The following is a 13,395-nucleotide window of genomic DNA, read 5'->3' as shown; positions in this document are numbered from 1 at the left end:
TAACTTAGTCTGTAAGCTATAATTATGAATTTTTAATTTCTGATGCCTGGAAAATATAACTGCTGTGGCAACTAAGATAAGTAATGTAGTCTAATATTACCATCTGTTATTTTCTTTTCTATGCCATTTTGCTTTCCTTTGGTGACACTGTTCACACTATCTTCTACAAATAGAACTACAGTGCAAATGTGATTTTTTTTTTAATTATTCTTGTAACTTTCTTTGTGGATGACTCTGTCAGCATATAAATGAGTCCTACAGATGCAGGGAAACATTAATTTTCAACAGAACAGACAAAGCAAAACACAAAGCCCATCTGTTTCAACAGTGCTGTTTCTTGTCAAGTCAGAAGGGGGTGTGCCACCAACAACAGTGTCATTTCCACATTATGCTTAGTTCTAGCCAGTCAGCCCATGGCGTTCAGGCATGCCTTCATGATCATAAATATACTGGTCCAAATCCTGAGGTCTGCATCCAGTTTTCACTTAAACAAGTCTGGGTGAGAAAATAATTCAAGATTTTAGCATTTCACTCATTGCGAGAATATACTGGAAATCACAAAATGCCAAAACCAGAGGCCCTCACTGACATCAATAGGAGCTTTCTTGAGTAAGCAACTGAGTAAGGTCCTTCAGATTTGAGCTAAATGTTGAAGGGCTATCAGATTTGGACAAGATTATTTTCAAAAGTGCTTTTTAAATGGGGAATTGATCATTTGTGAAATATGCCAATTTAGCAGAGAAGGAGAATCTGCATCCTCTATTTAGCAACAGGAAAATAGAGGACAGGCCATGAGAATGCACAGTTCCAAACCCTGTCTCATCAAGATTGCAATATATCTTCATTATGCTTCAATGGCCACTCAGTCCTGGACCAGTTGGCTGAGGCTGCCAGTGACAATGCCAATCAGTGCCAATTATGATGGTGGTTCTTGTATCATCTGAGATCAGCAGTTAATTTCACACAGAAAATCAAATGTCCAACAGATGTAAATGTATTATTGCTATTTGGCTAGATCTGAATCCATCAGAAATATACTCAAACAGTGACAACATCCTATAAAGGGCTGTGTATTTTAATGTTAAAATATCAGATCTTCTATTTGGTTAACTGAAAAATGGCACTTTTCACTGACTTTAGTCAGCCTTTTGTACAATGGATTATATGGGCTAGATAAAGAGGTGCTAGTTAAACAGATAATTATCATAGTTATTTAGTATCACTATGAAAATAGAGTAAGACATTTGCTAATCTCATCACAACGTGAGAAAAATCTGGCCCGCAGAAAATATGGGCTTAGAAAAATATTTTATACACCATTTTTAACAGAACAAAAGTTCTGCTTTATGCCACATATAAGCAAAATGGAAAGTAAATGACAGTCAATGATATTAAGCTGAGAGAGCAAAACTGTATAGAAAATGACTATATGACTACAGAAAGCAACATACCCCTGAAGGATCAGTCTTTAACCCCACAAATATGGAGTACATGAGATATATTCACGATGTAACAAATTTCTTTGCTTATTTTACTAGTAAAGACTGTGCACAGCATGCCATGCTAAATCCAGTCTGGTTTTTATATATTTCAAATATAAATAGATGGGTGACATGTGTAAATATAAAGTTTTCTTCAAGACAGTTACTTTGTTTTTAGAAAATTCTATTTGTTTTATAATCTGGTTCTGTAGCTGCTTTTCTGTATTAGAAATATAATGATTTACCATATAGCAAATTGTTTTCAGTTTTTAAAACTCCAGTTTTTCTCTTTAGCTCCTGTGACTTCTAAGCCTGTAGATAATTCGATACTGACATGATTTCTTTCTAGCAACTTGAAATAAATCCTGTCTCCTACCGTTCATAAGAATACTATTTCTAGTAGTTACTGCTGTAGCATGCTTAAATCTCAAATGCAAAGGCTCCCGAGACTTTTAGGGTGAAATTCACCCTTCACCACACAAAATTCAAGTAAAGAGACTTTGCTGAGGAATCTGAGGACTGGAATGCAACCACTAAACTGTAGACAGACTGAAGGTAGGGCGGGGCAGGCTGACCCTTATACAGGAATTGTCACTACAGCCACTCTGCACGCCCACCTGGATTTTCTGGGTCCCTTGGATTCCCGGTGCCTTCCCAGTTCATTCAAAATGGGGCTGTTATTCAGAGATGACCATGAGTCTTTTTGCAAGCAATGCTGGAAGTACAGATGCCCCACTGCAGAAGTTTCATCTTCTCACTCTCGCCCTCACCCTCTATAATCCCATCAAAGCTCTTAAAGGTAGGTAACCTTAGCAGCGCTCTATCTCTTTAAATATAAAAGGATTTTGCAGTCAATACTCTGTGTGTAAATACTGGAACAAGTCCAACTCCCAGGGTTTCTCTCAGATCCATAAGTGGCCATGAGTTGGGGAGGGCTGGAAGCCTGTGAAAAACCCTGAAATACACCTCTACCTCGATATAACGCTGTCCCCAGGAGCCAAAATATCTTACCGTGTTATAGGTGAAACCACGTTATATTGAACTTGCTTTGATCCACTGGAGTGCGCAGTCCCCACCCCCCCAGATCACTGCTTTACCGCGTTATATCCGAATTCGTGTTTAATCAGGTCACGTTATATTGAGGTAGAGGTGTATGTATTTATTGCTTTTACCTGTGTACTAAAATATAAGTATTATACACTCATGTAGATCTCAAATGCACAGCTAAGGTCATCAAGTCACTCCAATTAAGAAGACCTTCACAAGGCCTGTGAATCACTTAAATCCCACTTAAATCCTATTTTGAGGCCTTAAGTGGTGCACAGATGTGAACTGCACCCATTGGCATGTGTGCGCACACACACACAGCTTTTTACCAACAAGCTTTATAAAAAGAAATCAACTATTTGAGAAGTATGGTTTGCAAAGTGGTCTCAAACACTATGAAAATGATAAACAAGTTATCCTCTAGAGCAGTGGGTCCAAATTCCATACCAGATGGCAGGTTTAATTAGAGGGTAAAATAATTTGAGATTGACCACACACAAAGTCACACAAAACTAACTATTGAAAATACCTTGATCATGGAAAATTGCAGTTTAAGGTTTTCGAAGTCACTTCAGAAACTCGGAGTAAAGATACTTGGATTTAGATATCCAACTTGCTTAGGTACCTATCAAAATCTCAGCAGCACTATTCACAAAAACATTGATATTTGGATTATTCAGAGAAGAAACAAACGTACCAAATGCATGTGAAGAATATGTGTCTGTAGTGCACTTAGGGATGTATGGGTATATTTTATAGCTTAGGGTGATTTTAAAGAGGCATAGCAAGTCACTTGGGTCAGATTCCCACATGGGCCTCGGCTCCCCTGGGAAACAATGAGTACTTTCAACTTTTACTGAAAGCTACTCAAGCTCATTCAATTCAGTCTGAATTTTACATACATGGAAGTATGATTAAAATATCTGAACGAATTGGTTCATAATAAAGAATCCTGAGCACGTTTGTTGATGTTCTTCTACAACCTGTATTTGAATAAGATTCTTCTTATTCATTCACAGTCAGAAAATCACATTGTTTCAATTTATCACTACAAAATTTGTCTCTTAGGAAATTGTCACATTAAAATGCTCTGTGTATCATTATTGATCTGTCTGCAGGTAGCCATTAGATTTGTTTGTTTAGAATAATGCATTTTATAGATCTTTCTTAAGCTTAATAAATATCAGAAAATAATAGCTATAATTATTTAGGCATTGAGGAGCGTATAGGGAAATGTCATGCTTTTGTTTTTAGGGATGAAGACAGGGGCGGCTCTACAAATTTGGCCGCCCCAAGCAGTCATGCCCGGGAGGCGCCCCCGAGCCGCGGGAGCAGCGGACCTGCCGCGGGCATGACTGCGGAGGGTCCGCTGGTCGCGCGGCTCAGCTGGACCTCCCGCAGCTGCGGACGGTTCGCTGGTCCGGCGGCTCCGGTTGAGCTGCCGCAGTCATGCCTGCGGGAGGTCCAGCTGAGCCGCGGGACCAGCGAACCGTCCGCAGTCATGCCTGCGGCAGGTCCGGTCGTCCGGGGCTCCGGTGGACCTCCCGCAGGCATGACTGCGGCAGGTCCACCGGCCCAGCCTGCCGCCCCCCTGGGAAAGGGCCGCCCCAGGCGGGTGCTTGCCCCGCTGGGCTCTGGAGCCGCCCCTGGATGAAGAACCCAGACTAAATAAGCAATCTAGGAATAGGAATATTACTGAATTCACCTAAGAGGTAGTATCTACATGTGCAGATAGCTCTATTATTTTATCCACTTATTTGTACCACATAAGATGTGCTTGATATCTCAAAGTAGAGATAGAAGGTGCTTATAATTTGAAATTTAGATGTAATAACAAATTAGGAGGATTTTGACTTTAAGATCTTTGATGCAGGGACTGTCTTCTATTTTTATGTTTGTGCAGAGCTTACCAAACTAATCCTGGGAGGGGCTTCTGGACACTGTTATAATACAAATATAATAAATGAGTACATGTAACAAGGAGGGGCTTGTCCAACCCCACAGGCCAAGTATCTATTGGGTTTCCGGGAAACGGGGCGGGCAAAGCCCGCCCCATGCTAATGGAACCCCCCCCCAGCCTAAGGGGAGGTACCACAGGGCCTCAGAAACCCACTAATTGCGGGGGACAACTATGTGGTGCCCACCCAGTCTCTTTCAAGCAGGTTTAGTCTCTTTCACAAGTAAACAAACAGAAAACAGTCATTTAACTCACTGTTTGCTCTCAGGTTTCAGGGTCACCAGCACACTGATCCTGGCAACTTCCAGTTTCTAGTCAGCTCACTTCCTGAACACCTGGCTGCTTGTTATAAGAGCTCAGCAGAGGCGCTCCACTCCTCTGTTGCTTCCCTTCCCCCAAGCAAAGCCTGGCCCAAACAATCTCACCCCAAACCTGGCTTCTAGCAGCCTTTTTATAATTGCAGGTGTAGCCCAGTCCATTTAATTGGCTGCTTTGGGCTTACCTGCTCTGACACAGGGGAGCTGGGCCCAGTCTGCTTGCAGGCACCAGCTGCCCAGTGACATCTCTCTCCCATTTTAGGGGGAAAATATTGTTTTTTTTTCCCCAAAGACATAATCTATAGCACTTCAGGACTCTAAAATTTCCCCAAACCCACCAAAATAGTCTCCTTAGTTGCTTAGCATAAGAAACCCCATGCAGCATTTCATATTAAAGGGGAAAGGGTAGCTCAGTGATTTGAGCATTGGCCTGCTAAACCCAGGGTTGTGAGTTCAGTCCTTGAGGGAGCCACTTAGGGATTTGGGGTGAAAATTAGTCCTGCTAGTGAAGGCAGGGTGCTGGACTTGATGACCTTTCAAGGTCCCTTCCAGTTCTAGGAGATAGGTATGCCTCCTATTATTCTTACATAAATACTGCCCCATCACTGAGTGTTTTTTCAGTCCCATGACTCCTAACACAGTCCCTAACACAAAACCCTTAGTCCCAGTTTCCCAAAGTCTTATACAATGGGGTTACAGTCATGCACCTAGCCTCACCCGGCACAGCCAACATACAGTCTAACCTTCTACACCTAGACTTTGAGTTCCCTACCTACATAGGCTTTTCAATCTCTGCACATAGTTTATACTTTAGTCTCAAATTCATGGAAAGTGAAGAGTAGGTGTTCTCCTTCCTCATCAGTGCGATGAAGATCTGTCATGAGTTGTTCTCTCTTGTGCTTGAGGTTCTGTAACTCACATTCTGGTGCTTCTAATCACTCTGTAAGCTCCCCAGTCTGTAGGGTGGGAGCTGTAAGACTGGTACTCACTATATCCTGCCCCATACCAGGGCCTTATGTCCATGGCAGACCCCTCATGTTGGCCTCTGTTTGTTGGTATGATCCCATCTGTGTCCCCATGCTAATTTGTATAATGGGGAATTTAGTTGGGGCCCCACGAGTTTGAGACTCAATTTGGGTCTCACAGTATCCTGCTGAGACTGGGACTCTGTCTTGGCTCCCACAGTATCTGCCTTACTATACTAGGTTGTAGAAGTATTCTGTATTAATAGTAAATTTACAATTTTCTAGAGATGTACAACATATTCAAAAATCTGAACAAAATTACTCAAAATATTGCTTTTCCTGATTTGAATTTGGATTGTGCAAACTCATGTGCAGTGGAAAAATAAAAATTTGCATTCAAAATTCCAAGTAGCAAAAAAGTTGAACATCACACAGTTCTACCTCTCACAGGCTTTTTCCAGCAACTAACTCATTGGAAAGAGAGAGCAAGTCCCTAGTCTCATTATCATTAATTTCTTTCCTCAACCTCAGAGAGAACAAAGATAAAAATGCTTTTCCAAAACACTTGTGCAGAGAACTCAAACTGTGGAAAGGTTGGACATCTCACAAGTCTGAGCTTATGAAATAAAAGACAGTGGCTTAATAACCACCAAAGGCCCAAACCTTAACTTCAGAGATATTTTTACCTGCATAAACAGACAGCAGGATTAGGCCTCAGCCGCAACACGAAAGAAATGAAGCACAGAAGCACACCAAGAGACTTTTTTGTCCTGCTGGAGACAGGAAAAATGAATTAACAAAGGCAAATGAAGCATGTGTCCACAGGCAAGAAGATTTGTTTCTTCTTCCTCTACAGGAAGAAAGGTTGAAACCTATTATCTCCAAATGATTCTGGAAAAGAGTGCAGAACAACATACTAAGTTCTAGTGTATGCTGCATTTATTTTTGTTAGAAAATTATAGGAATCTGCTTATTATAAGCTTACTGAATTTTTATGACTCGCCTATTGAACCAAAAATATCTATTTTAAGTAAACTGAATGATAACTGATAACAGCCAATATTGTATATGGACAGCAGTATACTTATTGTTGCTCAGCAACCAGCAGAAAACATATCAGATAATAAAAGAGGAAAGATACAATACATCACAAACCCACATCCATATAATTACAAATGTGTGTAGGACCACATTTTCAAAAATGGGTCCAACAAGTGCACCCCAAATATCTGCCATATACTCACACACACAAAGGGTCATTTGTGGATACAAACTAGATATTTACATATGAAAGAGTGCAGTGAGGTGTGTAATTAACAACTTTGTATCAATTTATAACCAATTTGAGTTCTCCCAAACACCAACTAAAAATTATTAGTTTTTAGTGTATCTTTAAAAGATTGTGAGAGGTTCCCGGCAGATTGGATGGATTATCTTTTGTTAAAGAGTAGTTACTTTTTAATGACAGCCATGGTATGAGATCAATTGATTTAACAAAACCACAGCCATTTTGTGCACTTAGCCACCATTACCTGGAAGCAAGAACACCATGTAGTCAGGAATAACTTGAGCTTTGCATAAGTATATGAAATAGCTGCAGCTGCCGTTTTGCAGATAAGGATAGAGAGTAAAATTGGAAGAATCATGAGAATGAGTGGAAGTGTGGATATCTGACCTTGGATCTGGGTGTTCCCGATTATGAGTTTTTGCTGATCTCATGACTAGGAGCTGCTTGCTGATGTTAGGAAAGTTGTTAGTTTGCAAGTTATGTGCTTTGTTTTGAGCAACCTATAAAAAGATAAGTCAGTGTGTGTAAATTGGAGGTTTGGATAAGTTTTCTATGAGCTCAGAGGCTGACATCCCACTCCCAGTGGCTAAGTGGAAGGCTGCCCATCAGAAACCTGCTGCTGACCACTCAACGCCATCTCAGACTTTGGGCAACTATATCTGGGTTTCTCTAGACTATTAGTATTTTAGAGGTGTACTGTAAAAAAGGATGGGGGGGGGAGTGAAAACACTGAAATGTATGGCAATCATTTATCAGATGGAGAAGCTGTGTCCCCATCGATTTATTCCAAAAACTGCCTGGAGAGGGGAGAATAGAAGTTACCATACTTTCAGGCTCAGAAAAACACATTTAGTAACAGTTAACATAGTATGATATCTGAAATATGGCAACATAACAACTGTGTTTATCTTAGACCATCCTGTGGTAACTTTTGGAGAAATGTTGACTTTGAAATGGGGTGAATTGCACACACTAATGAAATTATAACAGCATTATATGGCATGGGCACAGTTCACTACACTAACGTAATTTGTAAGTTATAAGGTCTCCACAAACACACACTCTCACACACTAATAAAGGCCTCCATTCAGGCAGTTCCATTTTCCCTGTCTCTCTCTTTGTGAAACTTCACGTCAGTGATTTTGCAAATATGAATAAAAGAAGTTATGGTATTACCCAAGCTTACACTTAGAGCAACTGACATTTCACATTTTTCAGTTGCACAAGATAAGTAAATATTATAATAGTTCTTAAAATGACATTTGAACTGTAAAAATTGCTTACGTGTCTGTTTTACATTCTCTTGTTCATAGAAGATAATGTATCTGTCAGTGGTGCACTAGTTTGTAGCTCAATATTGTCAGTTCACATTTATTGGTGCCTTGGCCCTTCTTGGTAGCTGGAACTTATCCCACTCTCTATGGCTCTTCGGATACTTTTCTCTTTATTTCTATTAAAAAGCTACTTTCTACTACTACATACCACAGGTGCTGACTTTCCATTGTGCCGGGGGTGCTCAACTCCAAGCTCTGCCCTATGGCCCATCCCCACTCCAACCCTTTCCTCAAGGCCCCACCCCAGCCCCACCTCTTCCAGACTCATTTTGCCCCCTCACCTGGGCGCACCATGTCCTCGCTCTTCCCTCCCCCCAGCCTCCTGCACATCACGAAACAGCTGATTGTGGTGGGCAGGAGGTGCGTGGAGGGAAGGGGAGGTGCTGATTGGCAGGGCCTGACGGTGGTCAAGAGGCACTGGGGGAGAGGGGATGCTGATAGGGGGCTGCCGGTGCTCAGCACCCACCATTTTTTCCCTGTTGGTGCTCCAGCCCCGAAGCACCCACAGAGTCTGTGCCTATGCTACATAGGATGTTCTAGCTATAGTGCAAAGAAATAGACTGCAAAAAATTTCCAGCTACCACATAAGTTATGATACTTTGAGCTACCAAGTACAATTCTTTTTTAGTGTAGCAACAAATTAACAATAGAAAGTGAGTTATAAGTAATAACTTTCTTATTGGCTCAATGCACCACTGACTCATATCAATCCTCCACAAAAGTATCAGACATTTGAATTCCAGTACTGCCTTAAGTGCTGTTAGTTAATTTGCATATAAGAAATGAACTTGTTTGCATATCAGAAATGAACAACTCATCAAAAATATAAAATGCAAAGAAGTAACAATACATTTTATAGTTTTTCCCCTAGATTAATTGGAATTTGGTTGTGTTTTGAAGAGTTCATCATAAATTGAAAATGAAATACTGATGCTTTGCTAGAAGAAGTTTTTTCAATAGTATAGAATAAACACATGATTTGATTATAACATGACATTATTGATCTGAGTTTTTATACTTAGGTTACACTATTTTACAATGAGGACTGAAAACACTGCTGTCACAGGTAGTACTCTGGACCACTCATTAATGCAGGTATGTGTATGCAAGCAGGGGAAATGACACTTCTAGCTCATAATGTGGAGACAGGCTTATAATAACCTATGTCTACATATAAATCAATCATATAAATTACATATGGGTATCTTATGTCAGATCAGAATTTCTCCCCATAGCCTTTTAAATAAACATTTTTAGGAAATGTGATATTGTAAGAATCACATTCACATATATAAACATTACAGCTACTTATTCTCTCTGCTTTTTCCACAGCTTACATCAACTTGGTACATCACTACATTATCCCAAAACATTTTTCAACTGGCATCTTCTTTTTTGAAAGCAAACAGTCACTATTAAAAACTCAGTATTTATCAGCAGTATTGTGCTTTGCTATCAGTTTACAAAATTATCCTTTAGGCCAGTGGTTCCTAAGCAGGGGTACATGCACCCTTACGCAGAGGTCTTCCAAGGGGTACATCAACTCATCTACATATTTGCCTAGTTTTACAACAGGCTACATCAAAAACACTAGTGAAGTTAGTACAAAGAAAAATTTCATTGACAATGACTTAATATATACTGTTCTATATATTATACACTGAAATGTCAGTACAATATTTATATTCCAATTAATTTATTTTATACTTGTATGGTAAAAATGAGAAATTAAGCAGTTTCTCAGTAACAGTGTGCTGTGACACTTTTGTATTTTTATGTCTGATTTTGTGAGCATGTAGTTTTTAAGTGAAGTGAAACTTGGGGGTACATAAGACAAAGCAGACTCCTAAAAGGGGTACAGTAATCTGGAAACATTGAGAGCCAGCACTTTAGGCGGTTAGGCATCATGTAAAACTTGCTGACTGTGTAGTTTCAGTTCTACAACAACCAAAATTTGGGTATCAAAACAGATTTAATAAAGAAAATTGGATGCTATTAAAATCATTTGAGAGGGTTATATGTTTTCATATCTGTAACTGAGGAATGACTGTATGATGATTAATGTAGCTTAATTATCCAAAAGTCTACCATTGTATTTTCCATCTGGAAATGTATGCAAAAACATCAATAGCTATATTCTCAACGAAAGGTTCCAATTCTCTGTTACACCCTGTCAGTAAAAAAGAACACTATAATTTGCTAATATCTACTAAGCAATTTTCCATGAAATATGTAATTGTTATTTGTAACAAACATGAAGGGCACCCATGCATGTCTTCAGTACAGCAAAGGCAAATATAAATTAAAGTTACAATACATGGAACATGCCCAACAGAGATCTGTTGCTCAAATCTTGCTTTCACCTTCAAAACACTTTTGCAGATATTAATTAGTATATCATTATACCATACCAAATGAATTGACTAGTATCATCTCTATTTTATAACTAGATAAATTCAGGCGGAGAAAGGTCAACTGACGTTCTCAAGGTCAGAGGAAGAGTCATATATCTGAGCCCTTGTTAAAATTCCGGGCCAAAATCCTGACTTCACAGAAGTGAGTGGCAAGACTCCTACTGATTTCAGCAAGGCCAGGATGGCACCTGAAGAGTTTATGCCTCTTACTCCTGTGCAGCCACACTGATCTCTGAAGAAGTTTCTTCTAACAGATACATACACCTTGGAGAAAACCCCCCACATGCATTTTAGTTTATTAGTACTAAAAGTATTTAACAGAAAAAGAAACAGTATTCCCTTGGTATAAGGCAACACAAGTACTAAAAATAAAAACGAGGTACATTGAAAAACGCATACCCCATATGTGGCACACAAGGGTTGCTAGCAGTGCAATACCTTCACCATCTCTCCTGCTCTAAACTTTTTTGGATTGAATCAACAATCAGACAATCTGAACATTATCTTTTACACTCATATATCTCTCATATTCCTTTTTTTTCTTTTGCAATATAATGTAGATACAAGAAATAAAAACAAACTAACAAACAAAAATGGATATTGACTTGAAATTGTTTTTAGCTCTTGAGAAATCATGTATCTGAACAGAATATGGAAACAGCACTACAAACTAATTGTAGTAAAGTTAGTTTTTAAGTGCTGAATCCTACACATTTGGAGGAAAATTTATAGTCTGACAAAATCCTGCAACTATTGTGGTTATTACACAAATTGTCATCACACTGATCTGAAACTTTGGTTAGCTTCTTTAGCTAGTACAACTTATTTTTTCCCCAAGTGGGATGTGTTAGGAACAATAACAGGGAGGCATAAGAAAGAAGGTCTTCACAACACACTTCATCCAAAACACTGAAACATCAGTGGAGTTTAGCTGTAAATATGATGTCAGAATATGGATTCCTTATATACAACATATAAAGAGTGTACTTTACCTCACTTTTAAATTGCCTTGTTGTGGCTGTCCATCATAAACTGACAAAATATCAAAATCTTCCTCGAGGGCAAAAGTGTGAAATGACAGTTGTATCCGGTTACGTTCTCCTGTGATAATGATCCATGTGCAGTTGGCATAATTTGGATAACCGTGAGGAAATCCAGGACTTTCTATTGTACCATTTGGTCCCTGTACTAAACCGCCACAATTCTGACCTGGAAAAGAAGAAATGAAATTATGTTATTTTTTGTAATACTTTTCTGCTGCTTTTTACCCCATTTGTTTTTAACCAATAGCTATACCTGAACTTAATTTTTTGACAACTAATCTTTTCTATGTTCACACAACAATCTTCTCCCTGGGCCCAATTTTCAAATGCCATCATTGGGCATTCTGAGGCACCCATAACCTTACAGTCAATCATTAATGCAGTCATTAAGTATCAAATTGAGCACCCAAATGCAAAGTTTAGTCAGCTAATGTAGGTACCAAAGTTTGAACAATAAATTACATTGTTTTATAGTGTTTATTTAAAGCTATACACTTAACAGAGTTTGTGTTACTCTGAAACACATTTTAACACTGAAAGCTAAAATAGAGGCACGTTTTCTGAATTACTTGCACTGAATACTAAGAGTCCTACATTTATATGGTAACTCATTATATAGTACATATTCTGTAATTAATTCAATCTGCTAAGAAAGGGTTAATTTTGTCAGATTCCAAAAACTTAATATTAAGGATCTGCTTATCATGGCCTTACTTCTAGTTTTATGCCTCCCGCAGAACTTTATGAGGGTACAGCAACTCATTCACATGAAGTCCTCAGCAAATAGACTTCACTCACTACGAACACTTCTGCTAACAGTGTAACTAGTTTCCTTAATCCTACATACCATAGAGATACTGAAGCTCAGAATTACTGTCAAGCTTAGAATTAAATTGCATTATGATTAATGAAATATTTGTTTGGGAAAAATGTGAGGCCATGTTGTGTACTACAGTGCTTGGATTCATATGTGTAGCTCAAGCATTGTAAAACCAAGTATAATCCCAGCATTTATTGTTACACCTAAAACAGAAAATTATATTAGACTACAGTTTTATTTTTAACTTCACACGAGTAGGTCTCAGAGTATAAATCTTTTAAAAAAATGCTGTCTAATGCTTGTGGGAGGTTTCTAAATCTTAATAAAAGGATTTAATCAAAAGGATTTGCAGGTTAAAACTAAGGAACTAAAAAGTAACCATTTTCTACTAAATTTTAAATCTAGCAATAACTCTAATGGTTAGATATTAAAGCTCTGGGGATTCAATAGGTCATTAAAAGGAAAAGCTTTTCTAATATATCCACTAATTGTTTCATATGAAGCCAATACAGACATTAGTACACATTTGTGAACAGTGAATGCATTAAATTACAAAACACAGCATGTTTCAGTTATACACTGTTTAATTGAATTTTCAAATGTTCTCATAGAACCTTTGGCAATCCATTGTATTCCTTCCCCAACATCCATAGGGGAAGGAACACCAGCAGGGAATTCCTTTGGTGTACAGGAACTCCCTCTTCACAGAAAGCCAGTACAGCCAGGTT

The 13,395-nt window shown here is 38.8% G+C and overlaps 1 protein-coding gene across 7 annotated transcripts in view; it reads right to left on the bottom strand.

The window, feature by feature from the left end:
* The window catches only part of CSMD1 (CUB and Sushi multiple domains 1), a 1,616,238-nt gene extending 1,603,553 nt beyond the window's left edge, over window positions 1–12,685 (bottom strand). For 6 of the 7 annotated variants that reach the window (XR_005595828.1, XM_039529053.1, XM_039529047.1 and 3 more), the window contains exons 1-2: window positions 12,562–12,685; window positions 11,797–12,013 (exon numbers count right to left, since the gene is read on the bottom strand). Coding sequence is in view for 5 of the 7 variants with exons in the window: in XM_039529053.1 (XP_039384987.1) it covers window positions 11,797–12,013; window positions 12,562–12,610 (266 nt within the window). In the remaining 2 variants the exon portion in view is untranslated. Of the gene's footprint in view, window positions 1–11,796; window positions 12,014–12,561 lie in introns of those variants that run through there. The other variant, XM_039529052.1, reaches the window with a different exon arrangement.
* Between the last annotated feature and the right edge of the window lie 710 nt (window positions 12,686–13,395).

This window comes from Mauremys reevesii, linkage group 3, assembly GCF_016161935.1.
Source record: "Mauremys reevesii isolate NIE-2019 linkage group 3, ASM1616193v1, whole genome shotgun sequence".
Classification (NCBI taxonomy): domain Eukaryota; kingdom Metazoa; phylum Chordata; order Testudines; family Geoemydidae; genus Mauremys; species Mauremys reevesii.
The sequence above is the reverse complement of the archived record's forward strand: the minus strand, read 5'-3'. Positions and strand labels throughout refer to the sequence as shown.